The 20,565-nt window shown below is 32.9% G+C and overlaps 1 protein-coding gene across 3 annotated transcripts in view; it reads left to right on the plus strand.

Annotated features, from left to right (window-relative positions):
• fcho2 (FCH and mu domain containing endocytic adaptor 2) overlaps positions 1-20,565 on the plus strand; it is a 144,085-nt gene that overhangs the window by 104,914 nt on the left and 18,606 nt on the right. The window contains exons 10-19 of one of the 3 annotated variants that reach the window (XM_028805664.2): positions 2,284-2,353; positions 4,785-4,809; positions 5,149-5,202; positions 6,563-6,620; positions 7,981-8,159; positions 10,051-10,062; positions 12,883-12,907; positions 13,586-13,625; positions 13,764-13,858; positions 20,139-20,254. In XM_028805664.2, coding sequence (XP_028661497.2) covers positions 2,284-2,353; positions 4,785-4,809; positions 5,149-5,202; positions 6,563-6,620; positions 7,981-8,159; positions 10,051-10,062; positions 12,883-12,907; positions 13,586-13,625; positions 13,764-13,858; positions 20,139-20,254 — 674 coding nt within the window. Of the gene's footprint in view, positions 1-2,283; positions 2,354-4,784; positions 4,810-5,145; positions 5,203-6,562; positions 6,621-7,980; positions 8,160-10,050; positions 10,063-12,882; positions 12,908-13,585; positions 13,626-13,763; positions 13,859-20,138; positions 20,255-20,565 lie in introns of all 3 variants that reach the window. The other 2 variants (XM_028805663.2, XM_028805665.2) reach the window with 2 other exon arrangements.

The following is a 20,565-nucleotide window of genomic DNA, read 5'->3' on the forward strand; positions in this document are numbered from 1 at the left end:
CTGTCACTAAATGTGATTTTTGTTGGTATATTAGCATCTTAAAGATTATATCTTAATGTATGGTCTTGTATGTGAGCCAAATCCTTTAAAAATTATTATTAATAATCATAATAATAATAATACATTTTATTTATGTAGCACATTTCCCATGCTTAAATTGCTATTAAAAAACTAAAATTAAAAAAATTATTACCTATGGTTCAGAATGATGGGTGAATCAATGCTGGCTCCAGCCCTCTGAAACTGCATTGGGTTAATCTGGTTAGACAATGTATTCATATTTAAAACCAGCGATTTGAAAAAGGGAGAGGGAACAAGAAAAAGTTGTCTTGTCCTTTGTTTCCTTGGCAGTGACATAATTATAAGAGAAAGAAGATGCACTTTCATCAGTTCAAGCTAGAGAGGTGAATACCTGTTATTAAACCCATTTGAATTACAAAGCATTAACAAGTTTGCAGTTTATCAATATCAAGCAAAACTGTTTTGTAGACTGTATTGAAGTGTGATTTGAACTTTTGGCCATACCACCCACTCCAAAGTCCAAATTAAGGTATGTTCAGCTTAATTGCCACTTGCAACAGTTACTAACAACACATGGACATTTGCCACTTTTGTTGCAAAGGATTTACACATGAATTGTACAGATACCTTTCTATTTACATCATTTTGCTATTCATTTCTGTATAAAGAGTTAAATTTTGTTTGTCCAGATTTGTATTTAACTTAGTTTATATATTTTTCCAATAAATAAAATGAGCTGTACTAGTAGTGCACATTTATTTCTGCCTGTAATTGTAGCCTCTCCATTTATCATTTCATTATTCTGTCAGTGCATTTTTGTCCTGCATGCTTTTGTTGTTCTACCATCCATTAGCCATTGCTAACAAATACTAATTCACAGGTTAAGGTATAATAAACCTGACTGGAAATCAATGAAAACAAACTGGTCATATTTCAAGGCAGGTTATTGGTGTTCCATTTGGTAATTGCTATCGAGTATGATAATTTTGTACCGATATAGTCTATTAGGAATGCAACTTAAATGTAGCTACAAAAAAAGCCATATTAAAATAACTGGGTTTTTAGTAGTTTTTTTAAATGGTATACAGTATTTACCTAGAGAATTTCTACAGGTAAAGTATTCTAGACTTTAGGTCCATAACAGCAAAAGGCCACCTCACCACTTCTTTTAAGCTTGGCTCTTGGAATTGTAAGCAGACCTCCATTCAAAGAACTTGGAACAGGCATTCCAAAATATACAGCAGTGCAAGATTATTTAATTCTTTATAAACCATTAGTATTTTAATGTCAATTCTGAACTACACAGGTAACTAATGTAACAATGTTAAAAGTACTGTGATGTGCTCAAATTTTCTAGTTAAGATTCTGGCTGCTGCATTCTGCACTAACTGCAACCAATTTATGTCTTTCTTAGGTAGTCCTATTAGGTTTGCATTAGAGTAATCTAGTCAACTAAAAACAAAAGCATGAATTAAATTTTCAGTGTCTTGTAAAGTTACAAAAGTTTTAACTTTTGCTTTATTCCTTAAGTGAAAAATGAAGTCCTAGTAATCTGGTTAATATTTGATTTAAAGTTTAGGTCAGAGTCAATAATTACTCCTAAATTCTTTACCTCCGACTTCGCAGATATGTTGTTTAGTTTCAATGCATGAGTAATGTTTGTTGTTGTAGAAATGTAATATAAAACTTGTTCTTCAGCCTTTTGCATGGACACAAAATTGCATTTAGTCTGTAGTGTGCAAATATTGTCAGCAACATTAAAATTGTTAGCTTGCTTTATAAAAAATTTTCTAGAATCTGAACATTGTATTTGATTATTAATTGTATTAAACTCCCTACTGTTTATTTAGACTTTAAATATTTTCATGCTAGGTACTGTAAATATATTTTTGCTTACATTATGTTAGAAATAGTGAGTTTTATTATCCATTAGATTGAGATTGATTTCTTTTACAAGTAGTACTTTTATTGTTAAACTAAAATCCTAAAGCATTAAAACAATCCAAAACCATTTATTTTTGTTTAACATATAGAATTACGTTTGTCAGTGAAAATACTGAAAATCTTATCTTTGCCCTTTTGCCTGTTAAAGGTTCAAGTGAATTACCCAATTACAGATTTTAGTTTTTATTGTATTTTTAGAAAATGCCCCAACTTTTTTTGGAAATTAGGTTTATATTTTATGCTAACAAATTTTGCAGTTTTTAGGAAGATTTTTGTATGAATGTATATTGAAATAATGAAAATGATATTATATTTCAGGAGCAAAGCCACGTAAAAGAAAAACTTTTGGAATACCAGGTCGAAGAAAAGAGAAGGATACTGATTCAAAGTAAGCGTAATGAACAGGTGATATTTTGTAAGTGTATGCGTGTATATAATATAATATACATACACACACACTCACACTCACTTACTGGCCACTTTATTAGGTACACATGTTGAACTGCTTCTTAATGCAGATATCTGTTCAGTCAATCACATGGCAGCAACTCAGTCCATATAGGCATGACAACATTGTCAAGACAACCTGCTGCAGTTCAAACCAAGTATCAGAATGGACAAGAAAGGTGATTTAAGTGATTTTTGAACGTGACATACTTGTTGGTGCCAGACAGGCTAGTCTGAGTATTTCAGAAACTGCTGCTCCACCTGGACATTTACACACAACCATCTCTATGGTTTACTGAGAATGGTCCGAAAAAGGAAAATATTCAGTGAGTGGCAGTTATTTGAGTGAAAATGTCTTGTTGATGCCAGAAGTAAGAGGAGAATGGTCAGACTGGTTTGAATTGATAGAAAGGCAACAGTAACTCAAATGATCACTCGTTACAACCAAGATAAGTAGAAGAGCATCTCTGAAGGCACAACACATTGAACCTTGAAGCAGATGGGCTACAGCAGCAGGAGACCACATCGGGTGCCACTGCTGTCAGCTAAGAACAGGCAACTAAGGCTACTATTCATAAGGGCTCACCAAAATTGAACAATAGAAGATTGCAAACCTGTTGCCTGGTGTGAAGAGTCTTGATTTTTGCTGCGACATTCAGACTGCAGCGTCAGAATTTGGCATCAAAAACATGAAAGCATGGATGTATCCTGCCATGTATCAACAGATCAGGCTGATAGTGGTGTTGGAATGGTGTGGGAATAGTTTCTTGGCACACTTTGAGCCCCTTAGTAGCAACTGAGATTTATTTTAAATGCTACAGCCTACCTGAGTTGCTGACCATTGCCATCCCTTTTGTGACTGCAGTGTACCCATCTTCTGATGGTTAATTCCAGCAGGATAATCCCCCATTGTCATAAGGCACAAATCATCTGAAACTGGTTTCTTAAACATGATAATGAGTTCACTGTACTCAAATGGCCCACATAGTCACCACATCTCAATCCAGTACAGCATTTTTGGGATGTGGTGGAACGGGAGATTTGCATCATTGATGTGCAGCCAACAAATTAGCAGCAACTGCAAGATGCTGTTGTGTCTGTATGGACCACAATCCCTGTGGAATGTTTCCAGCACCTTGTTGAATTTATACCATGGAGAATTAACAGCAGTTCTGAAGGCAAAAAGGGGGTCCAACCCAGAACTAGCAAGGTGTACCTAATAAAATGGCCGGTGAGAGAGAGAATGTGTGTCTATAATATATATAAATTATACACACTATATAATAATGTACCTATACACATTTTATGAAATAAGACATTTTTGTTTTTAAATAACATTTAGATCCCTACTTAAGTAAAGCTTTTCATTAAAAATGTTAAATGTTCATCATTACAAGTGCTTATAGAATAAAAACCCACATAATACTACAGTCTTCAAAGATCTGTTTTTGAAATATCTCCCTTAAATGATTGGCATAGTGTCAGGCTTGTTTCCCCTTGTTCCAGAACTACTCAACTTACTACATGTTACATCACAAGTGTGCATGCTGTCTACAAAATTAGAATATCATGGGCCATTCATAATTTTTGACCCAGAGCCCACTGTGTTTTGTGGGTTTCAATGTAATAACATTATTTTTACTCAATAATTAAGAAATATAATTACTATAATTTGTAAATTTGAATGAACTATGAATTTACATCCCTATATGCTATAAATTGCAATCAACCTCTAAAATCTATGTGGATTATGGCAAGCACAGGGTGGTACATTTAGTTCTTTGACTGAAACCTTTATCCAGGGTGACTTACAACATTTGAGATACAACTGGCTGCATTTCTTTTGTTTTTCCAAGCACTGGCAAGTGAAGTAACATGCTCATGGTCACACAGTGTCAGTAATGGTGTATGAATCTCAGGGTTTGAAGTTCAAAACCTTAACCACTGTCCCACATTGCCTGCAGAGTGTAATATCATAGTCTCATCTTTAGCTTTACATACAACTAAATGTGCGTACAGGATTGTTTTAGTGAAATTCAAAACACATCATCCAGCCTCAGTTATTTAGTAAGGTAATATTTTCTGTTTCCTCTATTAAAAAGGCATGAACTGTGATCATCACCATTTTTTTTCTTGAAGTTTACATTTTTATGTGCATTTTACCAGTATGCTTTTTTGAAATGAAAAGGAATGTATAATACCTTCACTGTGAATATTTGCAGTATATATTCAATTCTTTTCGTTCCCTGTTGCAGCAGTTATTGATTCATCTGCATTTTTAATTGTGTGTTCAACATTTCTTTAAACCCTAAGAAACCATTTTATGCTTTCTGTAACATTCACACACATTTCTTGAAATATATTTTTTTCAGTGAGTCTCCAGAGTCTGATAATATAGTAAGTACATTTAATTATACCAATAACATAAAAAATGTGCCATGTGCTGCTGCTGTTTTCTTTAAATTAAAAGAAAATGTACTGTCCTAGCTTTCATGCTGTGTTTAAAAAAAGGAAAAATCACTTGATGTGTTTGAATTCTGTATAATAATATGAATAAATTATTTGATTTGTAAATTTTAAAACTAAATATCATTTATAACCTTTGAGGTGCATGATCACATACTTAAACAGATTTCTTTTTCATGTTTTTATGCGTGTTCTGTCACTTTAAATATCTCTTCATATGTTTTGCGTCTATTTCTAAATCTGTATTGCTCTATGTTCTTAATCAAGAAGACATCAAATGGAACACCATCTGGGTACTATGGGAGAATAGATATACAGAATGCCGTAAGTAAACTCTTTAGGTGCCATCAGCTTCTCTTATTAGCGAACTTCTTGTCATTATTTCACTTCTGCTTTCTCTTTTGTAATCAGTTGCTTGAAATTAGAGACGTTATGGTTTATGTTAATGAACAGCAAATCATTAGAATTATGTTTCATTTACCAACACACCCTTGTCTTCAGATATTCTAATAAGTCCTTAATAGTAGTATAAATTGTAGAATGTCACCATGAATTGTCACACAGACTTTAAGTTGTAAAGTAGCGTGTCATTCTTGATGAATCAGCAAGTTATGATTTTGATGGTTTTTCACAGGGGCCAATTTTGTCAAAAGTTATTAAACCACAATTGTGAAAACAATTGAAATCTTCTATCTTTAATAAGTTTAAGTGTCTATAAATACACCTGATTCTTCATTGTCATTCTATGAACTTAAAAAACTGTTTTGTTATTGTATGGCTAGCCCAGATGTGCTGTAAAACAACAGTCTCAGTCATTAAACGTGAAACAAGTTTTTATTTTTATTTGTTAAAAATATGGCAAATACTATTGTTTTTACATTTCAGATTTTTCAGTTCACTAATAATTTACTCTAATATTAGCAGAAATTTGGAATACTGTCAATGGATTAGCAAAATGAAGAATACAAATATTTGGGTATAATTGCTTTTATATCTTCTAAAACCATACTGCACTATTTGGTAACATTTTAAATCTGTCCTTACCAGCAGTTTTGTTTTTTTAGCCACTATTGTGCACTTAACACATGAGTAAATATATTTTGATACAGGTAAAATCGCAGATACCGAATATCTCCCGAGTTTAAAATGACATAAAATATCCTGTATAAAAAATACCTTTTATATCTGACCATTTAAACTATGTTCTAATATGTTAATGTAAATATACAAAGCATTTTTATTTTCAGCTTAAATGCAGTAGAATATTAATCTTACATTCTTCAGACCACCAAGTGCTTAATGCAGATTTAAAATAATTTGGACTTTATTAAGCAAATAGTGAGTGCGTATGCTTCAGTTCAGTTTCCTGTTACTTGTATGTGATGCTGGTCTCAACCATTGAAAACTATCAGCTTCTCTTGCTTGCTCATCACATGCTTTTTGTTGTGACTTTTAGTAGTTGAAACTTACTTTCAGATATAAACATTTGTTCTTTTTCTAAACTCGTCAGCTAAAAAAAATAAGAATTATTTCTAATCTTAAGACATGGGTGTTCTGGAACTTTTTGGCTTTTATTTAAAAGGATATGTTCTGCATGCTTTAAGTTGAAAAGGAATTGGCAATTAAGAATGTGACAATTTTTCCAAAAAAAAAGTGCTCAATAACTATTTCCTTTTGCTTGCAGAATATTCCAGAGGTAGATGAGGAAGGATATTGCATCCGTCCAGAACTGAATGAAAATGATATCCTTTATTTTGAATTTTAAATAGAGAAAATAACTTCAATTGTAATTTCAAATTGTTTTAGGATAAATGTTTTGTATTCTAAAAGTGCAGCAATTTTATTTCATTATAAATTGTTGTTCTTAAATTTTAATATTGTGTACATTTCAATTGTAGGTATATATATTATTTCAGAAAAACAGCAAATTAAGTTTTATATTTTGTTTCTGTATGCTACAGCAGCGAAAATTCTACAGTACAAATAAAATAAAGAAACGAAATTATTACTCACATGGAACATGCTTCGGAAAACATTTAATTTTTAAATAACTTTATACTATTCTTAGCAAGTATTTTTAGGAATGAGTATAAAGACTTTCCCCCCCCCCCCCCCCTTATGCCTTCCGGTATTAAGTATGAAACTTCACAGTTTCAATTAACTAAATGAGGAAAGCGTCAAACACCATGACAAAAAGCCAGTATCTTTTATATTATGAGGCATTTAAAATTTATGAATTATATATTAATTTATTGAACAGATATTAGAGAAAAGCCAAGCAAAATGACACCTTTTATTGGCTAACTAAAAAGATTACAATATGCAAGCTTTTGAGGCAACTCAGGCCCCTTCTTCAGGCAAGCTTTCGAGGCAACTCAGGCCCCTTCTTCAGGCAAGACTTGCCTGAAGAAGGGGCCTGAGTTGCCTCGAAAGCTTGCATATTGTAATCTTTTTAGTTAGCCAATAAAAGGTGTCATTTTACTTGGCTTTTCTCTACATTCATAATGGCTAACACGGTACAACACCCTAGTACTATTGAACAGATATTTTAAAGTAGAGATGAGTTTTATATGTATATGAATAAGTGTGTGTTTGTGAATAATATTTAGAATTAAGATTACATTTTCAGTTGAACCTTATTTCCCCCATCCAGTTACAGCTGTGCAAGATTTTTATAATTTATTTAGTGTGTAATAAATATGTGCAAAATCATCTTGTTTGATTGGAGGAAATGTACTTTGGACACCTGGTTTTATATTGCTTTACTGACTTTCATAATATTTTGGTTGTATAATTTTTACATAGTACTGCTCTTCACACAATATATTAGTTTGCTTTCCTTTAATTTAAAGTTAATTTTGTATAAATGAAAGAAATGCCTAAAATGAAAGAGATGCATGCTACCATCGCCTCCTTTTTCATTGATAGCACTTCCATTTTCTTGCTATACCACTAGGTGTCAGTGTATGTATGAAAGTTGAAATCTCATAAATTGCTCTACAGCAGGACAATCTATGGTTAAACTCAAAGCATTCTGTAAGGAATCAATTAGACTGTTCCCTTATTTATCAAAACTAGCCAGGACCCTTAACTTTTTTAAACAGCATGAAAAAGGCAACAATTTCTATTCATCCAGTGATTCTGAAGATGAAGATGAACCAAGAAAGTTCCATGTGGAAATCAAACCTGTACAGCCCAATAATGGCAACCATCAGAGTTTGTCTTCAATAGATGAACTAAAAGCCTCCATAGGAGCCATTACACTCTCCCCTTCTGTCTCAGTAAGGAGGTTTAATTCATATACATTGCACTTAGTATTTTTAAAAAATATTTGAATTTAGGATAAATAATTGACTTGCACTATTATTTTAATGAATTGAGAATTAATAAATCCCTGCAGGATTTGTGTTAACCTTTAATACAAAAGTAATTGTTAAAGATACTATAGTTTTTGAAATCATTTGGGAAACAATAATAATTTTTCAGTTGTGGGTGAAAACAAAGATTAAAAAAAAAGAATGTAAGATGGAAAATGTCTAAAAGGTAATATTGGTTTGCTACCAAACACACACCTTTAAAATTTTATTTATTTATTTTAAATGTTGACCATAAACACATAATATGAAAATATAATGTCAAATGTTTGGCACAATGTTAATAGCACAGTAAGTCAATGATATTTGTACACATATTAACTCACTTTAAAATTTAGCACTTGGGACAAATCCAGACTTCAGATATAAAAAACACTTTGAGGTATTGTTACAAGTTCTGGTATTGTGGTAGGATCAACTTACATGTTAAAAAGATTAAAGCTCCCTTTACACAGAATAATTTTTTCTTTAACATCTTTAGATTATAATACTTTTTAATGTGTTTTTTTTTCTTCTTTTCTCAACAAATATCTTAATCTTAGTTATTTTAAAAATACTTAGATGGCTAATTTACATATCAGACTTGAAATTAATTAGAGTTCTGGATTATATTGGATCTAAATCTAAAATGTCACATTAAAATCTATTTCTCATAGATGAGAGTTTACAAAAAATGACTTGGGCGAAGCTGGGACAAAACAAACATGATAACAAACAGATCTGCCCTGATGAGGCAAAGTCATGTACAAACAATATTAACAGAAAGTTTGTAAATCCAAATTAAAAATGTATTAGTCAGAAATCAAAACAATCACCATTAGTAACTTTGTATTAGGTAAGCACGGTAGCCATCACAGGATGTCTGAATCAAGCGCAAGCATAATGATACTGACCATACCTGGCAATATCTTTTACAAAGTAATGCAAGCTTTTTTTGAGTGGCAGGTATATAACCTTTCGTAGTGCTTTTGTGCTGCAAGATTTCCAAAATCTAAACATTTACATTTCTGATAATTTTGGTACTGAGTTTTTCAATGCATACAGCTATTTTAACAGGATGAACATGTTTGCGCACATAATTTTACCATCTATGAAGGGATGAATTTATCTGAGTACTAGTGAAATGTTTCAGCATGTCACAGCAAAAGAGAATAGCTAATGTCTGTTCATTTTTACAATCATGCTTGAATAAAAACAGTGATAAATATTTTTATATATATTGTTATATAATACTGAATTCCCAAAAACAGTGTTATATTACTAAAATGTTAACATTTGTGGTTACGCATTTCAGCACTTTGCAGTTTACAGAAAATTTTAAATACTTTGCATAATTATAGTTTTGAAAGCTATACAGTTACTGACAGTATTAAATCATCAATTTATGCCACTAATGAAAACCATGTTGTTTTTATTTTAGTAAATGTATTACATCATCAAATACACAAAATGATCAAACATGCCAAGTATACCTACTGTATGTGACCAAATATTAGACCAATTAAGTTGATTAATCTGAAATGAAAACCAGACAATGCTGTGACTTTCAAGGACTTCTGTACTTCTGAAGTGGACAGTCTGCTTCAGAATTAATTTTGTTTTTGATATTGTATTTAAATGCACAGGGTATCTGTCACTTGTGACTTTAATACTGTGTAGTCTAAATGCATGTTACTAGAGCCAACACTGCTCACAGGTTAGAAATGATCAAATTGTTGATCAAATGATGTAAAAATAAATGGTATTTGAAGATTTACAATTTATTTTTTTTCTTCTTTCCCTACATGCCAAAAATCAGAGAAGTAGCCCTGTAAGTGAAAATAGTTTGTATCTATGATGCTTTTGCATGATGAAAGCTTTTTTTGCCGTCATTGATGTACTGTATCTTTTGACCATATTCTTAGTTTTAATGCCAAGCAGTTTTATTTTTTACATCTTTATGTATTTTTTTGCATTTCATTCAAGTGTTTCTTATTATGACAATTTACTCCTTAAAATTCTTTAACTTAAATGGTGTAGCTGCTTTTTGTGTTGCAAGGCTTTGCTCTGCTTAATGAAGCTCACATTTTGCGATGAAAGATAACTATCAGTTTCTCCCTGACTACCATAAAACTATATGAGGCTTCTGTTTTTAATCATTTTTCAAAAAAAAAAAAAAATATTGCAGTGTTATTGTTACACATATTTAAATGTCTACATATATGTCATCCTAAACATTAACCTGAGTATAGTTTTTCAACAATAAAACTAAAGTAATAGTTTAAGTTTGTGTTTCTGATTATTATGCCATCCTCACTGTTTTATTGACATTTGTTACAAACTGCAAATTCTGCAGATCTGCAAAAACATACATAGACTTACAGATTGATTTATTTTACCTTTCTTGCATTCAATAGTTTTCAAACGTAGATAAGAAAAAAAGATGAATGATAATGTAACCTTAATAATATCCACTTTCTTTGCCAATTCCACTTCTGTCAAATGTCCATGTTTTATAGGAAATGTGACTGGGGAAAAAAAATCAGAATTTCCTTTTTATTTATTTATTCTTTAAGTAATGCTTTTATTATGAAAGACTACTTAAAATGCTTACCATATTTAACACAGATTTTGCAACAGTATATACTCTTAACACCCAGAAAGTGGCCGAATAAATAACCTGATAGTTCCAGGGATTTTTACAATTAAACCAAGAAAAAGATTTATTAGATAAGATGATTCCCTTTTATGTGTTATTAATAAAGTCACCATCACATTGATTGAAGGTGCTGAGTTGAAACTACTGTAGTAGATTTGCTATAGAAAATATCATATGATGCATACCACAGTAATGTTCCTAGTAATTGATTAAAATGAGGAGTGATTTAAAAGCAAACCCCTTCCATATGCTTTTTGACTAGTTTTGTTTGTCATGTGAGGTGTTACACTATTTGACACTAGTACTGTAAAGCCATTTCATAAACTAACATTTTAAGGCAGTTTGCAGCAATTTCATTTTGTGATGTTACTTTTTACAGGATGAATAGACAGTACATGCTACATAAGAAAACACTGTAATTACTATCAATCTATCTAGTCAGTGCCTGCACACTCAATCTAAGTCATGAAGTTAGTGTCAATACTGTCATCAGCACTGGGAGTAATGTAGAAACAATGCCTGCACATATCCATAATCACTCACAATCACTCACAATGGGTATATTTAATATTGCCAGTTAACCTGCATGTGTTTGGCATATTTGGGGGGAAAACAAACTGGAGAAGAAAAACAAAAAAAAAATGTGCAAAATGTACACTGGGCCATAATTCAAATAATGCATTTTGGAATTCTAAGGCAGCAGCGCTGATCAAGGGGGCAGTGTAATGTAGTAGCTCAAGCACTGAACGTTAAATCACAGGGTTGTCAGTGTTAACCCTGTGCAAGTTATAAACCATCCTGTTCTCCAATAAATTAATGCACATGTATATAGCAGGGAGACATGAGGATGTTACAATTTTCAGGGTGTTGTAGGTGGTGAGTATGTATATGTAGTGCCGTGGCAGTGTTGTATACTAAATAGCAGTTCCAGCGGCCAGTCTAACACTATTTTAAAGTGGTTTGGTAAATTATAGTCTGCTGATAGTTCATGGACATACGGTATTTGTTAGACCATTGAGAACTGCAAGAATGCTAGAAAATATTGTAAGGGAGAAATGTTTTTAGAACGGAGTTCTCAGCATGACATTAGTTAATAGCATTAAGCATTTCAGTTAGATGAGATAAATAAACTACATTGATTAATTTTCTGACTACTATTAATTCTTATCTAACGCAAACCAACCATTCGTACTGTCCTTTACAAAATAGTCACATATTATAAACAATTTAATACATAATGAATTTTTTGAAGTTGCCATCCATAAATGTGTCTGCCAAATATGCTGTAATAATAATAATCATTCAACCACTGTGCTGCCACTTTGCCATGGCTGCAAAATTTTAGAATCTAAATGGCTAACTGAAATTACCAGTATGTGTGAGTAGTATACACTGATACAAGACTGCATTCTTTTTCCCTTGTTTTTCTCAGCAACCATCAAGAATAATAACTATAATTTGGTAGCACAATTTGCATTTTGCCAAATTCACATTTAGTGAAAAATGAAGGCACCATTGCTTTTCAATTAAATATTGTCCAGTATCACATTAGTCAATGTGTACAATTTTTGCTAAAAGAAAGTTTTCCCATGTGGGGCTATAAATGATGTAAAACAATTATACTGTATTGCTGTCCAGAAGTCTAAATAATACTGGGTTATTTTATATGGAAATACGACAAAGTCTTAAAAATAAAGGGACTTAACAATCTCTTAAGATATAATTAATGTTGCCAATTTAGCAGTTTCATTAGATGAGATGCCTAGACCATGTAAAATAGAATGTTGACTTGATATTTGTTGAACGATGAATGATGCTCACATTGATTTTTACTAAAGTATGGAGAAAGTTGAATCTTTCCTTTTTATGCAATAATTATGGAGTTTAGTATATGTTGGGGTATTACATTTTGAAATGTTTCCTTGTGTTTGTAAAAATATCTTGAGTTTCTGTTCTGTCCTTTATATACTAATTGCTTTTAATGCATTCCAGGCTCAGATGAAAAGAAATTTATCTAGTAAGTATAAGTGTTGTTTGTTGTTATATTCTCTAGTGTATATGAGTCTTGTACATTGCAAAACTGATGTGTCAATGAATGCAAGCGTGACTATCAGCATTTTATTCACCTGATTTGGTAGATAGTTGTTTGTAGTAAATTTAATGATTGTCTGAGATGAAAGACTGAAGTGTATACATGAAACAATGTAAAAAATAAGAAATACGGGGATATTGAATTATCTAAAAGTGAAACAGACAAAGAGAGACATTACAAAACAACTGTGTCACTGAGCTTCTCTGAAGTAATTCATTAAACTTGCAACATCTAAAGGTGTACTTACTGTTAGGAAGATGACAGTAGTCTTGAAAGTATGGACCGTGATTGCCTTCCTACATGATGAAGCCATTAAGTAATGATATTTTTTTCACAAATGCTCTAAAAATGTGGTAAGACTTTTTAGATTATTTTATGAGGAGTTTGGTTTTTTTAATGATAATTACAACCCAAATAAAAAATATGGACGTACAGTGTGAACACAGGCTTATTATGATAAACAGCTTACAGTGCAATTCTACCCTTACTTTCAAGCAACAATAATATTCATCCAGCTGTCTAATAATTTACTGAACCTGCTTCAGTTCCCATCAGAGTATTTTATGGCTGTTGACATACATACTTTTTTTTTTTCTTATTTAGCTGAAGAATTGAAGTCTCGACTCACTGGAACATATAATGAGTAAGTTAAAGAATTTATACCTTTTTAACCTGTCTGTAAGAACTTATTGAAGGATTTGTACATGGCCAAATGTTGTATATGTTGCAGAATAATTTGAAGAGTCCTTTTTCACCTTCTTCTTTTCTGACACATATGTAGAACCAAGCGAGTCAACAATGACCTCCTGTCTTTGGATCCGTTATTTGGTCCTCCACTTGAGTCTTCATCCTCGTCTGCTTCTGCATCATCAACAGGTTAATACATTTAATTATATGATTTTATTGAACTGTTCAATTTTAAGATTTTATATACACAATTGTAATAATAATAATACTGTGAAAGTAATTATTTGTTTCATGAAAGAGAAACCAAAGTTTAAAAAATACTGTTCTTCACCATACATCAGATAGCTCAGTTCTTAAATGCTCTACTAGAAGTGTTGGGCAATCTTCAGGTGAAGTATTCTTGTCGTAGTGTTTTGTGCAATATCAAGGGCACTATTATGTATATTTTACAATTTCCCCAGCTAATCACTGTGAGTATGTACAGTATACAAAAACAATACTTGGCAAACTGTAGATAGCTAAACACTGCAAAACATAAATGGTGAAGAAAAGTGAATGCTTTTTCAAAAAAGTTCCATTTCAGTAATTAAAAGTATCCAGCTGATAAATAGTATAGCTATTATCCTGTTTTCATTACCCAGTGTATTTAATTCACAGGAACAAATTATAATTATGGAGCTAAAATTAAAAATATTGATATTGATTTCACTGTAATGTAAATTTGTACATTTTTTTAAGCATAAGTGACAGTAACCATTCATTATTTTAACTGTACTGTGATAGACTACTCCACTTGATAAGGATCTATAGGAAGCATGCATGTGATACTGTTTATTTGTAAACTCAGATTGAAAGAGATCACATAATGAATATGAGAATTTTTTTTTTTTGGAGTTTATTTTTATGACTTCAGTGCTTAAACTTTACACACAAATATTTGGGAGAACAAAGTGTAAATGAAAGCAGTACCTCCATGACATTTCTTAAAAATTCAACTCCTGGCACAACTAATGGCTATTTGTTTTTTTTTTTTTTGTTCACTTTATCTGTGTCTGCATGGGCTTTCTTTTGATACTGTAGTTTTTTCCAACATTCCAGTTTCATTTGTGTGACTGTAATTGTTATTTGTAAGATGATACAATATGAATCAGTGTGCCTTATGATAGTGTTATATTCCATCCAAGATGTACTCATGACTTGCATCCAGAGCACCTGGGATAGCCCTTGCTACCTGGGATTCTGAATTGAACTGATTGGGGTAAGAAAGTGGATAGTTGGAAGTGTTGTAATGCATCAAATTAGTAACGTCTATATATATAAAAGTCAATGTGTGTATGTATGTATGTTCCAGCATCACTTCTGAACGGCTGGAGCGTTTTTCATGAAACTTGGTACAAGTTTCTCAATGGTCGACTAAAAATACTCTAGGGTGAAATCAATCCTAACCTACCCCCTTCTGGGAAGGGTTGGGGGGGGTGAACTTGCGGTCATGTACACATACATGTTATCATCCAGTTGACACTCCAAACGACCACCAGAGGGCATAATGGAGGTGAATGCCAGCATTCTTTATGTTTGAGCACCACCGCACCCCTGTTGCTTTTGAAATTAAATAGAGTTCTACACGTGCAAATGTGTGTGTGTCTGTCCAGCCTGGAAGTGAGACGTAGAGTCAGGGTGAGGGCTCCAGCTCCGAGGATACACAAGTGAAGCCAGCACACCCAGCAAAAGGAAACCTCCTAAGAAAGATAGTCGCTTAGCTGCTAATGCACAAACGATGCGAGCATGTCAGCAATACGAATCCTCATAGCAGAGAGATGCCCAGAATAGTTCTGACGATTTCAGTACTTTCTAGGATCCCACAGTTAGTATATAGCAGGCAACTGCCAGCATTCTTTATGTTTGAGCACCACTGCGCCCCTGTTGCTTTTCAAATTAAATAGTGTTGGCCGGTTCCAAGTGTTAACTGGATGATAACATACATACAAGACCACAAAACAAGTGAGTCTTTATTGTTTAATTTATTTTTATTTTTAAAGTTGTGTTTTTTTTTTTAAATTATGTTTTTCTCAAACAATTAAAAAAAAAAAACACTTTATTTTCCTCCCGGGCAACGTTGGGTATTTCAGCTAGTATGTAATAATTTTAATAAATATACTTTTTCTATGTTGACTTTTCACATTCTCTTACTCTTTAGTTTTTTTCTATTGTGTTACAGTTTCCTTTCACGTCCTACATATCTGCATGTTAGATTAATATGTGATTTTATATTGCTGTGGTATAAGTGAGTGCTCTTGAAATCATGAACATGTGCTGAAATGCATTTGCTCATCAGCCAAAGTTACCTTCTTCTTCCTCATTTCCTGTGGGCTCCTCTATATGCTATGTACAGAGCACATTCTGCAAGTTCTCAAACACAGGTAGAAATGTGATGAACTTTAGTTTGTTGAAATATAGTAATAAATAAGATCAGAAAACCTAACACACTCGTGCTGATTTGGCCATTTTTTATTTATTTTTTTATATCTAAAATGGTTGTACAGTCAGAGCTCTTAGTGATCTTCATATTAAGTTTTTGCAATATACAGTATCCCGTGTACTGTGATTATTACTATAACATGAAAATGTTTCTGTTTTAGTTGTGTTCAACATTTCTTGCCTCTAATTTCCTGTCATCCTACATTTACCAATATTGTTGTAGACACGGAACACACATGAAATGCATTTATTCCAAATAATGATATATTATTTACCCTTTACAGTTCCAGACACCTCACACTCAGATAAACAGACCTATGCTGGGAGAACTTTGAATCCGATTTCAGCTCTTTCAGTGGGGGATGGGATAGCAGGCTGCCTGCTGCCAGTGCTGATCAACACATTTGCAAAACAAAGACACTGATGAAGAGCTGCGAAGGAATTTAAGGTGGCCCGACATTATGACTTTTTTGTAGGCTTCAGGGATTCTAGTGTTAACCCAGATATGCAGGACAGGATCAAAGGGAAGCCAGTCCACTGCAGAGCTAAAGTCACATATATACTAATGACAATTTAGCAACACCAGTTCATCTAACCTGCATGTGTTTAGACTTTAAGAGGAAATGAAATATCAGGAGAAAACCCACAGTGACATGGAGAAAATATGCAAACTCCATGCAAAGAAGTACCCAGGATGTGAACCATGGTCTCAATACTTTGAGGCAGTATTGTTCCACTTTAATGCCATAAATACCATATAAGAACAAATTTCACATAACATTCTGAAACCTGCATAATCCAAAACCGATTTGCACAAGGCTAAACCTTATCTCTGCAACATCCTGTGCAAGGCAAGAATTAATCTGGCAGAGGATATTCGTCCATTAGAGGACCCACTTGTGTGAACACCCACATTCTCTGATACACAAGACTAATTTGTAGTTTCTAATAAACATATTTGTGTTTGTGGAGAAAAAAATAAAACACTTCGAGAAAAACTCACACAGACACAAGAAGAATATGGAAATTCAACACAGGTTATGAATGGGAGTGTGATTCAAACCCAGGACTCTGGACCCATGAGGAAGAATCAGCTTCTCTGCAGTATATCTATTTAATATGCAGTTGAAAGGTTTACACAAACAGCCACAAGATTTATAAATAGGCTAACTACAACAATACAGAGTACAAACATTTTGATTTTACTGTGCCATACTTTAACCTTTACCATTTCATAAAGAAATCTTGCTGCTGAAGTAATAAAAAGTATGAATTTGTGTAAGCTGCCCTAATCGAGGTGTTCAAAGAAATGTAATGATTTACTTCTGAGGTCGAAGTACATAATAAACAAGAATAGCTGCATCAAACATTTGAAATATGTGCTTTGATTTAAATGTTTAAAGCTTAAAAATTTTCATCTCTCTATTATTAAAAAAAAAACAAAAGAACTTGCGACGAGACAAGATTTTTTCCCAGGGACGAGACGTGATCTTTTGAAGAGACAGAGACACATTCACTTCTCGCAAGATGGACAAGTCACGTCATACTTACAACCTTCAGACGCAAGTCCCGTGATACATGTGCAGAGCAGGTTAGAGATAATGGAAGTAGGAAAATGTGAAAATCTCAAAAAATGAGAGAAAAGATCACATTAGCGTAAATAATCTGAAAATATTACTTGGGGAAATAACAGAACACTGAAAAGAGATTGAATATTCAGGTGCTGTATGGCTTTTAAATGTTCAAAACTCCACACAAAATGCAGATCACGTGGCAGGCAGCAGTAGCAAGCCAACAGCTTCTCGAGCAAAGAGGAGGTAAAAAAAACACCAGTTACTTGTTTCCTGATGGTATTGCACAAAATATAGTCTAAAAATGGCCTAAAGGCCCAAAAAAATAAGGGATAACCACAAGAGGCTAGAAACCTTGCCTAATTAGGCATTAAGACGAGTCAAACAGTATATTTTATGGGGGTTTTCTAGAACCTATGAGTCAGGAAACACCAGACAAAAATAACAAGTAATTTCAAATCATTCTTAAATTATTCTTACGAACACAATATAATTAAATAAAGCAAAGCTTTCGGTACAGCCATTATTGTGATAGATAAGTATGAGATGTATTTCTATCTGGAACTCTGGATATCTTAATTTTGTGAATAAAATTGAGATGTAGTATTAAGGAACAGTTCTATGAATATTCTTACCAGTTGTGTGTGTGTGCGTTTTTAATAGAAAATAATGTTTTTAAGACAGTTTTCCTAAGGTATTGACTGTTTATAAAAATTGCAGAGGACATGTTTACTAATTTAATTTTGCTTTACAGTTGATTAGAGGGATATCGCAATATGGTAGATTTCCTCTTGCAAAGTGTGAACTCATGCTGCTTTACTTATGAGCAAATTGATTATTTTCATTGCTTTATATAGTAATGTTTTTATGTTAGAAACCATTTCAGTGTACTCATACTGTAAATGAAGTGGAAAAGGGAAAAAAAACAATTTTGGCTAGTCTTTTAGGGAAAGCGTAACTAAGGCAAACTCTGATTATCTCTTCATCCCTGAAAGAGCAACTGCCAATGCGAACACTGGTTCCAGCCTTTCAGTGGAGCCATTTGATTGCAATTTATAATTTTTGGAAGAGTAGAGAATTTGCAAGGACCACCAGAAGTGATTTTATGGAAACTTGTCTTTGATGCACACTTAAAATTGGACCCAGTAATCAATAACAAATGGTGTTGTATTCTGCCAAAGTAATTGAAATTAATTGCTGGATTGTTGCCATGTCCTATCTGTGACACTAACATTCTGACGGCCCGCATTATCCTGACATATTAATTGTGTTTCTTTGTTTGACTGATTGGTTTACATAGTTTTTTTTTTTTTTTTTTTTTGGCTACAAACTGCTTAAAAGACCATATTTTTTTCTTATTTGTATTTTAATACAAAGTACAAAAGCAGTTTGCTTGGTTTTATTTATACAAATTTTTAAATTTAAATGTACTGCTTTCTGTTTAATTGCTTGAATAATATACATGGCATAATTTAAAACTAGATGTCCTGGAGTTTGCAAATGTTATGTTCTTAATGCATTTTTTTCAACTGTTACATTGTTCCTCTTTCCACTATTCCCTTTTCCTTCAGCTGACCTAGTGGTACCTAAGGAGAACTCTTCTCTCTCAAGTTCTCCCAATCCTTCACCTTGGGGTGCAGTTGATGAAGTATTCTCTGGATCTTGTCCAGGTGTAGGGCCTAGCAGCCCTTCCACAGAGCAACTTGACTGCCCTGATCTCAACACTGTTAGTAAACCCCCTTCTGAAAGTGTGGATTTTCTGTCTTCAGTGTGTTGGTCTCAGAGCCAATGGATATCATTTAATGACGAAATGATCTCTTGTAAACACCTGAAAACTCTGAAAGAACGCCAAAGACTTCAGTCTAAACATAACATAAACTTTCCATCTCCAACGGCCTTTTCTTCTACTAAATTTTTTTCTGATGACCCAAGTGACCTTAACAATCCCACATGCAATTCCAAGTTGTTGGTTGAAGAACACGTCAGTCGTTCATCTCAAACTTCAACGCCTGCTCTTAATCACATACATGATGGTAACAAAAAGCATGCAATGTGCGATGCTGTTCATTTTAGTAGGAGCTATAGCAAAAGCATGAGACGTGTGCATGTTAATAATCATAGTTAAAAAAATGCAGTATATGGTAGGTTTTTTTTTCTTGTGTCTAGTGCTATTATACTTGGAATTTTTTTTTTACTTTTTTTTTTTTTTTTTCTTAATATATTTTCCATAGGGCATGGGAATTATATATTACAAATTGTCTGAATTTTTTCAAAATAAATGTTTCATTCCTGTATTTTGCACAGGTTTGTGTTTTTTGGGCATGATTTGCTTGTTGTCTTTTATGGTTTTGCATTTACACATATATATTTAAAAAAATAATTTTGAGTTTATGATTTTCTATTTTCTTGCTTTCTTTTAGTAACACAGCCAGCAAGACCCACCACTCCACTTGCCTCTGGGGGAATTGTACCACCTCCACGACCATCTTCAAGACCAAAGCTCTCTGCGGGAAAACTTTGTGGCATTAATGAAATAGTAAGCACAAATACTCGATTAAAACCTAGCATCAGCACTTAACATCTCCATATTTATTTAACCTTAATTCCTTAAAAGAGTTTATAATAATAATAAGAAGAATAAGAATAATACATTTATATAATACCTTTCCCATACTCAAGACACTTAAAAAATGTTTTTTTAAATCTTAAAATTACATTCATTATGTAACAAAAACCCTGCCCCCCCCAATGCAAAGTGGTTTTCATCGGTATAAGTGATGGGCCACACACTCTTAAAGATTTCTTTGGAATCAGTTTTTTTAATCTTGGCTGCAGTTGATTTCCCTT

This window comes from Erpetoichthys calabaricus, chromosome 7, assembly GCF_900747795.2.
Source record: "Erpetoichthys calabaricus chromosome 7, fErpCal1.3, whole genome shotgun sequence".
NCBI lineage: Eukaryota > Metazoa > Chordata > Cladistia > Polypteriformes > Polypteridae > Erpetoichthys > Erpetoichthys calabaricus.